The sequence below is a fragment of the Rana temporaria genome, chromosome 2 (assembly GCF_905171775.1).
Source record: "Rana temporaria chromosome 2, aRanTem1.1, whole genome shotgun sequence".
Taxonomy (NCBI): domain Eukaryota; kingdom Metazoa; phylum Chordata; class Amphibia; order Anura; family Ranidae; genus Rana; species Rana temporaria.
Window position 1 is genome coordinate 46,238,303 of NC_053490.1, and position 19,132 is coordinate 46,257,434.

Genomic DNA, 19,132 nt, shown 5'->3' on the forward strand with positions numbered 1-19,132 from the left:
ACTAAATAACATGCCTGTTTATGCGTCATAAAATTGATTCAATAGCTGTCTTGGATCTCCCCAACACCAGCACACCCATGACAAGATAAGAACCTGGCTGAAAGCCAATCTACGTTTGTTACTGGAGTGAGTTTTCATATGTCCCCTTAACAGAGGCGTATCTAGTAAAAATGGCACCTATGGCAAGCACTGAAACTGCGCCCCTGTCAAAACAATTGAAACCCATCTCTTAGATAACCTAAAGGGGGTGTCGTTAGAGTCTGAGATGAAAGAGGGAAAGAAAGAAGGATGGAAGGACAGCGGGCCCAGATCCTACACCGCAATAGCAATATGTGTATTCCAGAAAGTTTAACCACTTAAGGACCGCCTCCTGCACATATACGTCGGCAGAATGGCACGGCTGGGCACAAGCTCGTACAGGTACATCCTCTTTAAGTGCCCAGCTGTGGGTCGCGCGCCCGAGACCCGGTCCGAAACTCTGTGACCCGCGGACCCGATTTTTTTTTTACCAAAAATAGGTAGAAGAATACATATCGGCCTAAACTGAGGAAAAACTATTTTTTTTATATATTTTTGGGGGATATTTATTATAGCCAAAATGTAAAAATATGTTTTTTTTTTCAAAATTGTCGCTATATTTTTGTTTATAGCGCAAAAAAAAAAAACCTGCAGAGGTGATCAAATACCACCAAAAGAAAGCTCTGTTTGTAGGAAAAAAAGGATGCCAATTTTGTTTGGGAGCCACGTCGCACGACCGCGCAATTGTCAGTTAAAGCGTCAAAGTGCCAAATCGCAAAAACTGGCCGGGTTCTTTACCTGCATTTTGGTCCGGGTCTTAAGTGGTTAAAGAGTCCATTAAATACTATTTCCCTGAGTGTAATGCCCTGTTATGAAAGAGCCCTGGGGCCATCCTAAAGTTTTTAGTCTCTTCCATATCCTATATCTAATTACTAGAACTGTGTTACCGTCTTCACATGAACAGTGTTTTTTTCTTGCTATGCCCTTGCCGCTTGACCTGCAACAGACCAGTCCAGCGAGTTCTGTCTCCACACCCACCACCATGAACTTTCCATCTGTATAGAACCACTTGAAGACCGGGCTTTTTCTGGCACTTTTTGTTTACGTGTAACAATAATTTTTATTTATCTTTTGCTAGAAGATTACTTAGGCCCAGATTCACAGCGGAGATACGACAGAGTATCTCTGATACACCGTCGTATCTCTCAGGCCCCGTACACACGACAGAGGAACTCGACGTGCTTGGCACGTCGAGTTCCTCGTCGAGTTTTGGGATGAAGCCGCCGAGGAGCTCGGCGGGCCGGCTTCTCCCATAGAAGAACGAGGACAACGAGAAAATAGAGAACATGTTCTCTATTTTCTCGTCGAGTTCCTCGGCGGCTCCATCGAGCCAAAACTGTACAGACGACAGAGTTTCTCGGCAGAATCCGGGTTTTGACCGAGTTTCTCTGTGAATTCTGCCGAGAAACTCTGTCGTGTGTACGAGGCCTCAGAGTATCTATGCGACTGATTCATAAAACCAGTTACGCATAGTTAGCCCTAAGATCCGACAGGTGTAATTGTTTTACACTGTCGGATCTTAGGATGCAGTACCGCGGCCGCCGCTGGGGGGAGTTTGCGTTGTAAACCAGTGTCGGGTATGCAAATTAGGAGTTACGGCGATCCACGACGGTTTTTCGCGTTCGCTATGTCGCTGCTAGTCTAGTTTCCCGTCGCAAATTTAGTCGTCGTTTTGGGTGCCCTAACTTTACACAGCACACGTATGTGCTGTATAAAGTATGGCCGTCGTTCCCGCGTCAAAATTAAAAAATTCACGTCGTTTGCGTAAGACGTCCGGGAATACGGAAGTAAACTACGCACGTCGCTGTTCGAAAAAATAGCGTCAGTTCGCGCAAAGCACGGCGGGAATTTCAGAACGGAGCATGCGCAGCAGGTCCGGCGTGGGAGCGCGCCTAATTTAAATGGCACACGCCCCTTTGAATTACGTGGGCTTACACCGGAGGCCGCCAGCGTAGGTTTTCATTGCAAGTGCTTTGTGAATCAGGCACTTGCGATGAAAACTTGCGGCGGTGTAACGTATCTACGATACGTTACGCCGCCGCACTTCTACGTGAATCTGGCCCTTAGAACCCCCAAACAGGCCCTAGAGAATAAATTGGTCGGTCTTGCAATTTTTTTATGACACACAGTATTTGCACAGCGGTTTTTCAATCGCAATTTTTGGAAAAAAATACACTTTTTAATTTTAAAGCAAAAAAAAATGTTTTTTTTGTAAATTATAAAAGTAAATAGATACCAAAAATGTTGCGCAATAAAATTGACAATGTCAATTTTACTATTCATAGCGACGCTTTAAAATTCCTTTAGGTTATCACTGTCAATTTTCAGAGAAGGTCTAGTGCTAGAATTGCTGCTCCATGATCTGAGAATCGCGGCATGTGTGGCACAGTCACTGTTTGTGTGCATGCAGGACCAACGTGCGCGTTCGCCTTTGCACGCTAGCACAGGGGCACTTAAAATTTAATTTTTTATTTTTACATTATTCTTTTATTTTATACTTTATGATAATGCTTGAGGGCCCCTCAGTTAGTTAGTTGGATGCCACTGACCAGTCAGGGTGCAGGCTGAGGAAAGGTCTGTCCAGACCCAAAGCAGAAACAGCCCACCGCACACCTCACCCGGCCCGAGTGGTAAGCAAGTAGGTAAAAACAGCCTCGGCTTGTTTCATCCAGACCACACTATTGTATTATATTGTAGCACTGGTAGATGCTTTGTGTCTCATCAGTCAGCGTTCCCTTCTTGGCTTGCATTTCCAATGGCCCGGATTCAAGAAGCAATTGCGTCTGCGTAACCATAGTTACGCAGCGCAATTGCTTACTTGCCCCGGCGTAACGAGTGCTCCTGATTCAGAGAGCTCGTTACGCCGACTACAGCCTAAGATATGCGTGGCAAAAGCCTCCTTATGCCTTCATATCTTAGGCTGCATTCTTGCGTTGGCCGCTAGGGGGCGTTCCCATTGTGGTCAGCGTATAGTATGCAAATTGAATACTAACGCCGATTCACAACGTTACGCGAGCCCTGCGTACGCAATTTACGTTGTTTCCGTACGGCGTGTTTAGCGTAAGGCTGCCCCTTCTAATAGCAGGGGCAGCCAATGCTAAAGTATACCCGTCGTTCCCGCGTCGCGACGTTTGAATTTTACGGAATTTGCGTAAGTGATTCGTGAATGGCGCTGGACGCCATTCACGTTCACTTTGAAGCAAATGACGTCCTTGCGACGTCATTTGCCGCAATGCACGTCGGGAAAGTTTCCCGACGGAGCATGCGCTCTACGCCGCGCCTAATTTAAATGATTCCCGCCCCATACGGGATCATTTACATTAGGCGCCCTTACGCAGGGCAAGTTTACACAGCGCACACGCAATTTACGGAGCTACTGCTCCGTGAATCGTGGGTAGCGCAGGAAATTTGCAGGGGCGCAGGGCAAAAACGCTGCCCTGCGCCTCCGTAACAAAGGGGCAAATCTACCTGAATCCGGGCCAAAGTGTTTTTGAATTTAAGATTTTAAGTGGATAGAGTTAACAGCCATTGACCAAGGCTTTTGCCAACATGTCAAAATGCATGTTATATGGGTATTGATGCATTGCTCTCGACTTTTATGGACCCCCCAATGCATTAAAATAAAAATAAAAAAAATAGACATGCCATTTTTTTTAAAAAAAGGTCCCGCAGTGCAGAGATGGGAACAAACACATTTTTTTTTATTTTGGGAAACTATGACATATGTGTTTTAGTGTGTTGCAAATTATGGGCCAGATCCACGTAGCGCGGCGTATTTTTAGGCAGGTGTAGCGTATCGTAGTTACGCTACGCCGCCGCAACTTTGAGAGGCAAGTGCTGTATTCACGAAGCACTTGCGTCTAAAGTTACGGCGGCGTAGCGTAAATGTGTCGGCGTAAGGGCGCGGAATTCAAATGACAAAGATGTGGGCGTGTTTTATGTATATTAACTGTGACCCCACGTAAATGACGTTTCGATCGAACGGCGTCCGTGGGGGTATCCCATGCGCATGCTCCAAATAACGTCGGCAAATCGTCATGCTTTCGACGTGAACGTAAATTACAGCCAGCCCCATTCACGGACGAGTTACGCAAACAACGTAAAATTTGAAAAATTTGACGCGGTTCTGACGTCCATACTGAACATTGGCTGCGCCATGTTTTTGGTGGTTTATCTTTACGCCTGAAAACCCCCTACGTAAACAGCGTATCTTTACTGCGACGGCCGGGCGTACGTTCGTGAATAGGCGTATCTAGCTGATTTACATATTCTAGGCGTAAATCAGCGTACACGCCCCTAGCGGCCAGCGTAAATATGCAGTTAAGATACGACGGCGTAGGAGACTTACGCCGGCCGTATCTTAGCAACATTTAAGCGTATCTCAGTTTGAGAATACGCTTAAAGTTGCGACGGCGGGGATTCGGACTTACGACGGCATATCTACTGATACGCCCGTTGTAAGTCTTCGTGGATCTGACCCTATGTGTTAAGATCATAGGCGTGCACAGTGTCTAGGGGTGTACACATGTCATGGCCACAATGCTATGCTTCTCAGCCACGGCAGAAATTACAGAGTGCAAAACACATGTGAACAAGTCCTTCATTTTATTTTTTATATCATTTTTTTTTGTTTACATTTTTATTTATTTTTTAACTGCCCTGTTGGGAGGCTTTGGTGAAATACCAGGGTTCTAAACCTCCTCTAAGACTCCTGATGACTTACATTTAAGACTGAGAAAGAGACTAAGGACAGGATGGAGGCGCAGATGCTAGAACTGATCCCCTGCAGTGCAGCCGGAGGGAGGGAGAGGAGGAGAAGCCGGCAGCGCTTCAGGGGGGGAACAAGAGGATTGTTATCTGCAATAAGGCAGTACAGCTGGTCTTCCTGCTTGGTAGGTGCCCTGCACAATGCAGCCTGTCCATTAGGGGCGCAGTTGCGCTACCCCCATCCATGCTCCCGGCCCCCTAATCTACATGCGAGGTGCCGGACGCTTTGATTCCAAGCAGGTTTTTTTTTTTTTTTTTAAGCATGTGATTAGAGCCTGAGGCTCTAATAGGCTTCAAAAAAGGGTGCCCTGAGCCCATCCAGTTGTGTGACAATAGCGAACGAATATTTGCTATTGTTACACTGATTCTTCAATCCGAAGCGGGTCCTGAGACCTGTTTCCCGATTGGCCGAAAGGATCAGATTGACCTAGGAGGAAGGAAGGAGGAGACGCAGGGCCGCCGTGATGCAGAGGACCAACTGACCCACCAGCTGCCAAGTCCGATCCTCCAGCCCTTCCATGCTAAATGCTGTCATCTCCTCCTTGGATCTCTCCTGTGTCAGCGCACACCACGCACTCCTCTCCAGCACCAACCCCCCTGCCGCCGACCTCAGCAAGCTGGCATCCCAGGCAGCACAGAGTAGGAGAGCTGGGGGTGGTTGTTGGTGTGGTGGCGGGCACTAGCAACAAGGGGGGGTGTCCATCTGACCCCCCCCCCCCCCCCGACTGGTGATTAGGGTGTGCCCAGGCACATCTGGCAAACCCTCTGCGCACGCTAATGGTAAAGACTCAACAGTGTAAATGGGCCTTAAAAGGTAGTCTGGGAAGAAAATATTGATAAATAAGGAAACTTCCACTATGGAATTACACTAACAAATAAATTGAGGTCTCATTTAAACAGGTATGCATTCATATGCATTTCTAAATGTATGATTCACTGTTCCTTTACTTTTCATTTAGATGCATTTAGTTTGGCATGTAAATAGAGATCAATTTAGGCCCCATGCACAATGTATGTTTAGCCCCAATGCAGGGGGCTCTGGTATTTAAGTGTTGGGGCGGAAGGCACAGATCCCACTTCCAGCCCCGCTGTCAGCAGCCGGTCAAATTCAAAGAGAGGCTGACAGCACTTTTTGCGATTCGGCACTGCATCGCTTTAACTGACAATTGCGCGGTTGTGCGACGTGGCTCCCAAACAAAATTGGCGTCCTTTTTTCCCCACAAATAGAGCTTTCTTTTCCTCTGCGGTTTTTAGTTTTTGCAAATAGAGCGACAATTTTGAAAAAAATGAATATTTTTTACTTTTTGCTATAATAAATATCCCCCAAAAATATATAAAAAAACATTTTTTTTCCTCAGTTTAGGCCGATACGTATTCTTCTACATATTTTTCGTAAAAAAAAAAATCGCAATAAGCGTTTATTGATTGGTTTGCGCAAAAGTTATAGCGTTTACAAAATAGGGGGTATTTTTATGGCATTTTTATAAAAAAATAATTTTTTACTAGTAATGGCGGCGATCAGCGATTTTTTTTCAGTACTGCGACATTATGGCGGACACTTCGGACACTTTTGACACATTTTTGGGACCATTGGCATTTTTATAGCGATCAGTGCTATAAAAATGCATTGGATTACTATAACAAATGGCACTGGCAGTGAAGGGGTTAACACTAGGGGGTTGAGTATGTCCCTGGGTGTGTTCTAACTGTAGGGGAGGCGGCCTCACTAGGGGAAATGACTGATCATACATTGTATGAACAGAAGATCAGCATTTCTCTCCCTGACAGGACCGGGAGCTGTGTGTTTACACACACAGCTCCCGGTCCCTGCTCTGTAACGAGCGATCACGTGTGCCCGGCGCCGACGTATAGCTACGGGCTCTCGCGCAGGGGAGCCGACCTGCCACCGTAAAATGACGGCGGCTGGTCGGCAAGTAGTTAAAGCAGAGTTCCACCCAAAAGTGGAACTTCCACTTAATTTCTTCCTCACCCTCTTCGGTGTCACATTTGGCACCTTTCAGGGGAGAGGGGGGGAACGGGGACCTGTTTTGGACACGTCCCCTTTCTCACTTCCGGGAGACTGGGCCACTGCTGGGGTGCACACAGACTGGGGTGCCGACATTGCAGGATCCCTGGATAGGTACCGTATATATCGCGGTATAACGCGCTCCCGCGTATACCGCGCACCCCTAAAGTGGCCCCCAATCCTGTGGAAAAAAAGTTTTTTTTTTTTTTTTTGTACTTACAGTTTTGGTGTCTTGCGCGGCGTCCATCGGCGGCCTCGTCGAGTCCGGCGTCCTTCTGCGGCTTTGGGTGTCCTCTTCGGTGGGTCCGTCGTCCATCTTCGTCGGGTCCGGTGTCCTCTTCGGCGGGTCGGGTGTCCTCTTCGACGGGTCCGGCGTCCTTCTGCAGCGTCCTCGCGTCCTCCCCGCTCGTTTCCCGCGCCGAGTTTGAATACTGCGCCGACATATACAGAGCGCAGTACACTCGTGTATTGTCGGCAATGCTCGGCTACCCGCGCTGACGTCCTGTACGTCCAGGACGTGAGTGCGGAAGGAGCCGAGACTGCCCGACTATACCCGAGTGTACTGCGCTCGGTATATGTCGGCACAGTATTCAAAACTCGGCGCGGGAAAGCGGGTATCGGCGTATACCGCGCACCCACGATTTTGCCCTGATTTTCAGGGCAAAAAAGTGCGCGGTATACGCAGATAAATACGGTAAGTATCCATATAGTAAATGTCATCCGCTACAGTATTTGTAGCTGCAGACTTTGATTTTTTTTAGCCAAGGCGGAACTCCGCTTTAAGCCCAAAGCCTAAAATGTGATCATTTGCAGCTTCCCACTCATTAGATGTGGTGGCTGCATTTTTTTTTAGGCTTTTCTCATCATGTTTTCCCCTGATAATCTGGCCAGTAACACACCTCCTCTATTACGGTGTCTCCACTCTGGATCGCACAGCAGCGTTGTCAGTTGGGGGAGGCGAGTGTTAGCTGTAGCGGCAGATTTAGATACACTAACAAATTGAAGCCGAATGCCAGATAATACTTTATAAGCAGTTACAGTGACCTTTATGTTACTTTTAGGATATAGGTTTTACATAAAAGCCGTTCATTGTAAACACCCCTGTCAGTTGCAACTGTTTTGTATCAACTCTTTACCTGCTACATGTGCCGGACAGCTTGTTCTATTGAAAAAACAACTGACTGGCCAGATCACCAGGTGAAAATAAAATAAAATAATAATAATACAGTCACAATAATTAAAAAAATAGTAAGCTGCAACATAAAAAGGGTTTTCTTTTGGATTTAATACTGCTTTAAACGCAGGATAAATTCTGGGAAGTATAAAATGTGTTGATAACACCTACCTGCTTTAAAAAAAAAATAACTTAAATGTAAAGAGTTAATAAAAATGGATTTGAGAATGTATTTCGTGATAGGATTACACCTGGGGGGGGTTTGCCATTTTTTTCATCTTCGTGAAATCCTGTACTTCTCTAAACCCTAAAATGGAATTGTGTCGCCCTCTGCTGTAAACTTTCGGCACTACTATAAATTAAACCTGCATTGTTATTATATACTTTGGGCCAGATTCACGTACTTGCGCTGCGGCGTAACGTATGTCATTTACGTTACACCGCCGCAAGTTTTAAGCGCAAGTGCTTGATTCACAAAGCACTTGCCTGTAAACTTGCGTCGGCGTAACGTAAATCCGTCCGGCGCATGCCTGCCTAATTCAAATGGGGCGTGTACCATTTAAATTAGGCGCATACCCGCGCCGAACGTTCTGCGCATGCTCCGTTAGAAAATTTCCTGCCGTGCTTAGCGCGAAATTACGGCGCCCCAATGTGTTTTTTTGAACGGCGACGTGCGTTACGTCCTTTCGTATTCCCGGACGTCTTACGCAAAAAAATTTAAAAATTAAAATTCGGCGCGGGAACGACGGCCATACTTTAACATGGATGGTCTAATTTTACACCACCTAAATAGCACTCGTAACTTTACGACGGGAAAAGCTGACTAGCGACGACGTAAGAGAATGCGACGAACGCGCATACCTTCGTGGATCGCCGTAAACAGCTAATTTGCATACCCGACGCGGAAAACGATGCGAACTCCACCCAGCGGGCGCCGAAGAATTACACCTACGATCCGAAGGCGTACGAAGCCGTACGCCTGTCGAATCGAAGCCTAAAGCCGTCGTAACTTGTTTTGAGGATTCAAAACAACACTACGACGTGGCAAATTTGAAAATAAGCCCGAGTATCAGTAGATACGCCGGCGTATTTCGACTGTGAATCTGGCCCCGTATGTCCTATTTCTTTTATTTAAAGGAATAATTTGGTTGCCACTTCTGACCTTCTTCTAAAAGTGCTGATTGTCTCTGGAATAACAGTGCAGATCAGGAGAATCCGTGAAGTCATCACACTAAATGATATATTGGTTCTAAGTTCATGATTCCGTTCTTCTGTTTCAAGGCTTCAATGGAAGTGCATTCATCAATAAACATTTATTAAAGGTGGACTTTTGGTAGCTAAGTTCACAGATGCAATATATATATATAGGGAGTTGTTTTGTCCTCCAATAGATTTGTATTTCTGTGCATGCAGTCCTGAAATGTACACTGCTTCGTTCTGTCTGGCAAGGGAGGGGACCAAATCTTTCCCTGCTAAGGATACACTTGCATGTCTTCTCTCCACCCCAACCCTGTGATTGAACAGTGAATAGAGCAGAAGCTTACTACTGTGCTAAGCTCTCATGCACTCTGCTCTCTCCTCCTATCAGCATGCTCTGTGCACTTCAGCGCGCCTTATTGGCTGCTTGTACTGCTTCTCCCTGCCTCTCTCCAAGCTCTGTAGTACAGATTGTACAGGGACTGAAGACAGCCCATACCAAGTCAAATTCAGATACTTAGACCTTTTGCATTAAAACAACTTATTTAATGATTACAGAGCTGCAATAATTTGTACACCTTTATATCTGTTTAGAATTCAGCTTTATAGTAGGGTTGTCCCGATACCACTTTTTTAGGACCGAGTACAAGTACCGATACTTTTTTTCATGTACTCGCCGATACCGATACTTTTTTTTAAATGCAGCCATGTGTCCCTAAATGCAGCCTTGTCCCTAAATTCAGCCTTGTCCCTAAATTCAGCCATGTCCCTAAATTCAGCCATGTCTCTGATGCAGCCATGTCCCTGATGCAGCCATGTCCCTGATGCAGCCATGTCCCCAAATGCAGCCTTGTCCCTAAATTCAGCCATGTCCCTAAATTCAGCCATGTCCCTAATGCAGCCATGTCCCTGATGCAGCCATGTCCCTGATGCAGCCATGTTCCTGATGCAGCCATGTCCCTAACGCAGCCATGTTCCTGACGCAGCCATGTTCCTGATGCAGCCAAGTCCCTAATGCAGCCATGTCCCTAATGCAGCCTTGTGTCCCCTAAGAGAAAGCCAAGTCCCCCCCCCCCCCGCCGCTGCCGGAACACAACAGCGCTGGGGGAACACAACAGCTTTCATTTGAATAGCTGTGTGTTCCCCGCCGAGCCTCGTCATGTATAGACACTCCCCCTTGCCCGGGTACTTTGATAGACAGATCACCCGTCCAATCCTGGGACGGGTGATCTGTCTATCAAAGTTTCTGGGCAAGGGGGAGTGTCTATACATGAGGTGCGGCGGGGAACACACAGCTATTCAAATGAAAGCTGTTGTGTTCCCCAAGCGCAAGTTAACTAGATGTCGGCAGCAGCAGGGGGGGGGGCATTGGCTTTGTCTTAGGGGACTAGGCGGCAGCAGCTCTCCTCTCCTCCATACAAGGACTGCTCTGCTCTGCTCAGCTCTCCGCCCCCTCTCCACCCGCACTCCACCCCCTCTCCACCAGCTCTCGGGGAAAAAAAATAAAAAAGTATCGGGTCAGGCATCAGGAGCATTTGCGCGAGTACAAGTACTCGCGCAAATGCTCAGTATCGGTCCCGATACCGATACTAGTATCAGTATCGGGACAACCCTACTTTATAGTGTCTGAAATATATATATATATTCAATGACAGTTCACAAAATGAGAGAGAAGCTCCTGGGATGGGTTACATAAAAAGCAGTAAGAGGTCTACATAAAAAGCGGTAAGAGGTCTATATAAAAAGCGGTAAGAGGTCTACATAGAAAGCAGTAACGGGTCTACATACAAAGCAGTAAGAGGTCTACATAAAAAGCAGTAACGGGTCTACATAAAAAGCAGTAAGAGGTCTACATAAAAAGCAGTAAGAGGTCTACATAAAAAGCAGTAACGGGTCTACATAAAAAGCAGTAACGGGTCTACATAAAAAGCAGTAACGGGTCTACATAAAAAGCAGTAAGAGGTCTACATATAAAAAGCAGAAAGGTCTACATAAAAAGCAGTAAAGGGTCTACATAAAAAGCAGTAAGAGATCTACATAAAAAGCAGTAACGGGTCTACATAGAAAGCAGTAAGAGGTCTACATAAAAAGCAGTAAGAGGTCTACATAAAAAGTAGTAACAGGTCTACATAGAAAGCAGTAAGAGGTCTACCTAAAAAGCAGTAACGGGTCTACATAGAAAGCAGTGAAAGGTCTACATAAAAAGCAGTACGAGGTCTACATAGAAAGCAGCAAGAGGTCTACATAGAAAGCAGTTAAAGGTCTACATAAAAAGCAGTAAGAGGTCTACATAAAAAGCAGTAAGAGGTCTACATAGAAAGCAGTAAGAGGTCTACATAGAAAGCAGTAACGGGTCTACATAGAAAGCAGTAAGAGGTCTGCATAAAAAGCAGTAAGAGGTCTACATAGAAAGCAGTAAGAGGTCTACATAGAAAGCAGTAACGGGTCTACATAGAAAGCAGTAAGAGGTCTACATAGAAAGCAGTAAGAGGTCTACATAGAAAGCAGTAAGAGGTCTACATAAAAAACAGTTAGGCCCTGTACACACGACCGGATATGTCCGCTGGCGGATTTTGGTCTGATGGTTGTACACACCATCAGACCAAAATCCCAGCGGAAAACATCCGCGGTGACGTGTCGCGACGTGGCCGCGCCGTCGCCGCGACAATGACGCGGCGACGTGCGCGACCCAGGAAGGTAAATACTTCCACGCATGCGTCAAATCACTTTGACGCATGCGAGGGATGGGGATCGGTCGGACTTATCCGGTGAGTCTGTACAGACAGGTTTCCAGCGGATAGATTTCTTAGCATGCTAAGAAATTTTTATCCGCTGGAAAACGGTCGGCTGGACAAATGTCCGCTGAAAAATGTCTGCTGAAAAATGTCCGCTGAAAAATGTCCGCTAGGCCGTATACACGACCGGATTTATCTGCTGGAACTGATCCGCGGATAAATCCCAGCGGACAGATCCGTTCGTGTGTACGGGGCCTAACAGGTTTACATAGAAAGCAGTAAAAGGTCAGATCATCCAAAGGCAGTAAGAGGTCTACATAAAAAGCAGTAAGAGGTCTACATAAAAAGCAGTAAGAGGTCTACATAAAAAGCAGTAAGAGGTCTACATAAAAAGCAGTAACAGGTCTACATAGAAAGCAGTAAGAGGTCTACATAAAAAGCAGTAACGGGTCTACATAAAAAGCGGTAAGAGGTCTACATAGAAAGCAGTAAGAGGTCTACATAAAAAGCGGTAAGAGGTCTACATAAAGTGGTAAGAGGTCTACATAGAAAGCAGTAAGAGGTCTACATAAAAAGCAGTAAGAGGTCTACATAGAAAGCAGTAAGAGGTCTACATAAAAAAGCAGTAAGGTCTACATATAAAGCAGTAAGATATCTACATAAAAAGCGGTAAGAGGTCTACATAGAAAGCAGTAAGGGGTCTACATAAAGTGGTAAGAGGTCTACATAGAAAGCAGTAAGAGGTCTACATAAAAAGCAGTAAGGTCTACATAAAAAGCAGTAAGGTCTACATAAAAAGCAGTAAGAGGTCTACATATAAAGCAGTAAGATATCTACATAAAAAGCGGTAAGAGGTCTACATAGAAAGCAGTAAGGGGTCTACATAAAGTGGTAAGAGGTCTACATAGAAAGCAGTAAGAGGTCTACATAAAAAGCAGTAAGGTCTACATAAAAAGCAGTAAGGTCTACATAAAAAGCAGTAAGAGGTCTACATATAAAGCAGTAAGATATCTACATAAAAAGCAGTAAGAGGTCTACATAGAAAGCAGTAAGGTCTACATAAAAAGCAGTAAGAGGTCTACATAAAAAGCAGTAAGGTCTACATAAAAAGCAGTAAGAGGTCTACATAAAAAGCAGTAAGGTCTACATAAAAAGCAGTAAGAGGTCTACATAAAAAGCGGTAAGAGGTCTACATAGAAAGCAGTAAGATATCTACATAAAAAGCGGTAAGAGGTCTACATAGAAAGCAGTAAGAGGTCTACATAAAAAGAGGCAAGAGGTCTACCTTAAAAGCGGTAAGAGGTCTACATAGATAGCAGTAAGAGGTCTACATAGAAAGCAGTAAGAGGTCTACATACAGTAGAAAGCAGTAAGAGGTCCAGGGATGGACTGGCCATTGGGACTACAGGGAGTTTCTCGGTGGGCCGATGGATCAGTGGGCCGGCTTCAGTGACACGGACCGCCGCCCCCCTCCCCCCTCCGCTCCTCTGTCTCTCCCTTCCTGCAGCGCTCACCTCCTCTCCCTCCCCGTGGCGCTCACCTGGGGGAACAGAGAAGCAGGGGGACGACAGAGGAGCATGGGGGAGGGGACAGACAGCTGACTCAACAACTATGGCCTGGGACTTTCTCACTTCTACCTAATCTTGTCCCATAAGGGGGGGCACCAAACTGATTCTTTGCCCTGGGTGAAATAATGTCTAGCTTCCCCACTGGTACTGCCTATAAGAGTACCAGTACCAGCCGTTCTACTCTAATAAAGTAGAACGGCTAGTGGCTAGTGAAGGGGGAGAAGGGGCTTGGGTGGCCGGGGGGGGGGTGCAGGAGTTGTCCGGCCGCCATGGGAGAGACCTGTCAAAGTGGGCCAGTCTGAATGAAGTCCAGAGCCAAATTTTTGTCCCAGTCCAGCCCTGAAGAGGTCTACATAAAAAGAAGACCCCCAGTGATGTATTCTGGATGATAGTCTGGTCCTGAGGACCCATTAGACTCCAGTGATGTGTTCTGCATGGCCTCCAAATAAAGCCTGTTCCTGGGGACCCCTGCATCGGGAGAAAACGTATACTGTTATAAATGTCAAAGATAGTAAATTTAGATTTCAGCTTATGATTGATGTAAATAATATTAATGTATATGTGACAGATTTCTCATTGACATGAATGAGGGGAAAAGTAGTTCTTCAGCAAAAAAAAGAAAAGAAAAGCCCATCAACCGAGGGACTTACCCATCCACTGCAGTCTGACAATGTCAGTTCTCAGTCCTGAGCTCAGACAGGCGACAATAGGGCCTCACAGTGACATTTCTGCTCTGACAGGGATAGAATACAACTAAATAACAGCACACACAACCCTCCCTGATAGTAAGTTGTATTATTATCAACATTTTATTGTGGAGATTCAGATTCCTATGAATGCCCATTTCTGATTGGTTCTTTGTAATGCAACACAAAAGAAGATAGGGTGAACAAATTCAACAATCACTATAATACCATTGAGCCAGATTCAGAAAACACTTACGCTGGCGTATCTACAGATATGCAGCGTAAGTGAACAGATGCGCCGTCGTATCTATGTGCCTTATTCTCAAGACTAGATACGCCTGAATTCTGGCCTCATCCGACCGACGTAAGTCTCCTACGCCATCGGATCTTGGGCGCATATTTACGATTGCCGTTAGGGGCGCTTCCATAGATTTACGCATTGAATATGTAAATGAGCTACATACGCCGATTCACGAACGTACTTCCGCCCGTCGCAGTATGCTACGCCGTTTACCTAAGTCGTATGTCCGGCGTACAGTTATCCCTCATAAAGCAGGAGTAAGTCATATTAGGGTATGGACGTCGGAACAGCCGTCGGATTTTACGTTGTTTACGTAAGTCGTACGTGAATGGGGCTGGGCGTAGGTTACGTTCACGTCGTTCGCATTGAGGCGTCGTATCTTAGGGAGTATATGCGACGTGATTCTGAGCATGCGCGCGCATGCGCCGTTCGATCGGCCCTTCATTTACATGGGGACACGGTTAATTTAAATGTAGCACGCCCACTACCTGCCTACTTTGAATTAGGCGGGCTTACGTCCAACCAAATTACGCTACGCCGGCGCAACGTATGGGGCGAGTGCTTTGTGAATACTGCTCTTGCCTCTCAGAGTTACGGTGGCGTAGCGCATATGAGATGCGCTATGCCGGAACAAAGATGCGCCAAGCTACCTGAATCTAGCTCATAGTAATTACATGTAAGACTGAAAGTTTCATGATACTGATGACCGTTACGTTTTCATTTGCTTTCTCTGCAGCTGTCAACGGTTACATGTATGGGAACCTGCCTGGCCTCATCATGTGTCAGGGGGACAATGTGTCATGGCATCTGCTTGGACTGGGCACAGAGGTAGACATCCATAGCATTCTTTTCCAGGGGAACATACTCAACTATGCTGGAACAAAGAGGGAGATCTTCACTGTGTTCCCACACTCCACGCTCACTGTGACTATGCAGGCCCACAACGCAGGTAATTATTCTCAAATATTTTCTTTGTGCAAGGTGCAAAACTATTTTTATCCAGTGGAAAATGTTCTCTATAAAAAGATTGTTTTAAAAATGTGGATATCTCTAGTAGAGGATATGGAATCAGCAGTGTGGTGATCATATGCATGCGCACAGGGTGTCAGATGTGCTTGAGCCAGGGATGGACTGGCCATTGGGACTACAGGGAGTTTCCCGGTGGGCCGGTGGCTCAGTGGGCCGGCTTCAGTGACAGCGGACCGCTGCCCCCCTCTGCTCCTCTGTCTCTCCCTTTCCTGCAGCGCTCACCTCCTCTCCCTCCCCGCAGCACTCACCTGGGGGGAACAAAGAGGCAGGGGGAGGACCAGAGGAGACGACAGAGGAGCATGGGGGAGGGGAGAGACAGCTGACTCAACAGCTATGGCCTGGGAGTTTCTCACTTCTGCCTAATCTTGTCCCATAAGGGGGGGGGGGGGGCACCGAACTGATTCTTTGCCCCGGGTGAAATAATGTCTAGCTTCCCCACTGGTACTGCCTATAAGAGTACCATTACCAGTCGTTCTACTCTAATAAAGTAGAACGGCTAGTGAAGGGGGAGAGGGGGCTTGGGTGGCCGGGGGGGGGGGGGTGCAGGAGTTGTCCAGCCCCCATGGGAGAGACCTGTCAATGTGGGCCAGTCTGGATGAAGTCCAGGGCCAAATTTCTGTCCCAGTCCAGCCTTGGCTTGAGCACACCCTAATCACCCTGCTTCCTGGCGCCCCCTGTCTCCCCCTTGCCGTGCTGCCAGCTTCCTTCCCTCCTCTCCCACCTGCTGCTGTGGGGGATGTTTCAGGATGGATGAATGAATGAACACCGTGAGTGATCTGTACTGATCGCTCTTGAGTTAATTCGTAACTGAAGCATAGTAAACTGCCAATAAGGCACCCCTTATCAAATTGCGCAGAAAGAGATTTAATTCATTACTTTACAGGAAGCCGCTCAGCCCAGTGCACTTCCTATTCAATCACTGTCCAGTGCAGCTGAGGCTGCAGAGAAAGGGGCTGGGGAAGCTCTGTCCTCAGTCCTTTTCTCTCTGTTTTGACCCTTAATATTTCACCAAAACCCACCAACAGGGCTCTTAAAATGACTGTAAAAAAATAACAAATAAAAGATAAGATTGAAAAAAAAAAATATTGTAAAAAAAATAAAAAATTAAAACTACTGACACCATCCACTGCTCTACTGACACCAATCTCTGCTCTGCTAACACTGTCCACTGCTCTGCTTATATACACGCATGTGTGTTTGTGCTCTGGGGTGCACACCCTAATGCAATAGGCTGCACAGTAGTATTCGGTAGTAGGGTATGGAGCCAGCAAGAAGAGGGAAGGCTTCAGAGCCGCACACCCTGAAAAGCACTGTCACCCTTTACCGTCGTATTTGTGGGGGTATTCGGGTCACTAGCGGGGTGCTTTTAACCCCTGCTAGCGGCCGTAAAAGGGTTAAAACCACCGCAAAGCACTGCTGCACTGCTTTGCCGGCGGTATAGCCGTGGTGCCCCATTGATTTCAATGGGCAGCAGCAGTGGAGGAGCGGGATACACACCGCTCCTTCACCACTCCAAAGATGCTGCTAGCAGGGCTTTTATTACCGCCCTGCTAGCGCACCGCTCCAGTGTGAAAGTCCTTGGGGATTTCACACTGGAGAGACAGCAGGGGCTCTTTCAGGGCGCTTTGCAGGCACTATTTATACTGTTACAGCGCCTGGAAAGCGCCCAAGTGTGAAAGGGGTCTAAGGGTAACATGCATAACCCTCAAGACAGGGAAACAATAAATATCAATAGAAAAAAAGCCATAAACCAAAATACGTTCAGCATATAAGTGTGACGTGCAAACACTGGAACTATAAAACACCTTCCACATAATTGTATTGCAGGTGAACGTGTTCCTTTTCCATATTTGGCAAAGAATGATGCCACTCTTGCTCCCCCTTGACCCCTACTAATTAATTGGGTCAAAATGTGCTTACAAATAATATATTATTTGGCTCCAAGTTGCCTCCACGAATGGTTATTACTTCAATCCTCTCTCCACTCCTCCACACAGACCATGCAGTGTACAATAAAAGAAGGAATCTTCCATAGTGTTATATCCTTTATTTGTATTAATAAAAGCATAAAAACAAAAGCATAATAAAAGACACTAGCGCTTTAAGATCTGTATGTCCAGGTCGCTCCTGCATTCCCCAGACCGGGAGTAATGAAACAGGAAGTGAGGCAATTTGCTCAGACCAACGCATTTCATCATGACGTCTTCAGGAGTGTCTTAAATTCAATAGTAAGGTGGGGTTTTGTAGCGCTACAACTCATATATTCTCATGACAATCATATATATCCTAATGCTGTAGGGTATATTACCCGGTGACAGCAGCTGCCCATAACACACCCCTTATCCCATCGCACAGAAATCCTGACTTTGTATCGCAAGACCAGCAGAATTCAAGCCTCTGGGGTGTGCAGTACCGCATGTGGCCAGAGGTGCGGGGGGCGCCGATGACGTTTGGAGACACTCCTTTCATGAGCATCTCCGAGTGTTTCCGGTGCCCCCGCACCTCTGGCCACATGCGGTACTGCATAAACCGGCACTGGAACGCATTATTAGCTAGATTCAGATAGACTTAGGTTGGCGTATCAGTAGATCCTAAGTAGATCCTAAGTCTGAATTTGCGCCGGCGCTAATTTAAGCGTATTCTGATAACCAGATACTCTTAAATTAGGCTCAGATACGAGCGGCGTAAGTGTCTTACACCGTCGTATCCTAAAGTGTAATTTTTAGGCTGACCGCTAGGTGGCAATTCCATTGCGGTCGGCGTAGAATATGTAAATCACTTGATACGCCTATTCACGAATGTACGCCCGGCCGACGCAGTACAGATACGCTGTTTACATAACGCATTATCAGGCCTAACGTTATTCCATCAAATAGCTGGAATAGTAATGTTAAGTGTGGCCGCCGTTCCCGCGTCGAAATTTGAAAATTTTACGTTGTTTGCGTAAGTCGTCCGTGAATAGGGATTTACGTCATTTACGTCCACGTCGAAACCAATAGGACCGTGCAGCGTACTTTGCTGCAATGCACACTGGGATATGTACACGGACGGCGCATGCGCCGTTCGTAAAATACGTCAATCACGTCAGGTCAACCCCCATTAACATAAAACACGCCCCCTTAGCCGAATTTGAATTAGGCGCCCTTACGCCCGCCCGATTTACGCTACGCCGCCATAACTTAGCAGGCAAGTACTTTGTGAATCATGTACTTGCCTCGCTAACTTACGGCGGCATAGTGTAAATGCCATACGCTACGCCGCCGCAACTATGCGCTCGCCATCCTGAATCCAGCTATATATGAGTTTCCATTGATTCCTATGCAGAAACTCGCTTTGATATACAAATGCTTTGGATTACAAGCACGCTTCTGGAACGAATTACGCTCGTAATCCAAGGTACTACTTTACTTTAACTGCAGTAGAAAAAAAGTCTGGCAGTGCTGTATAAATCTCAAGACTGGATGGACAGAAGTACAAACCCTTCATTGTATGTATTTTTATTGTGCATGTAGCTGTTTGCCTTTTAGTTTTAGTTTTTTTAATATTTTTTATAACAGGTATGTTAATCCTA

At 46.3% G+C, this 19,132-nt stretch overlaps 1 protein-coding gene across 1 annotated transcript in view; it reads left to right on the plus strand.

Annotated features, from left to right (window-relative positions):
* HEPHL1 (hephaestin like 1) overlaps nt 1–19,132 on the plus strand; it is a 160,312-nt gene that overhangs the window by 93,623 nt on the left and 47,557 nt on the right. The window contains exon 11 of the mRNA XM_040340156.1: nt 15,269–15,481. Within this exon, the coding sequence (XP_040196090.1) occupies nt 15,269–15,481 (213 nt within the window). The remainder of the gene's footprint in view (nt 1–15,268; nt 15,482–19,132) is intronic.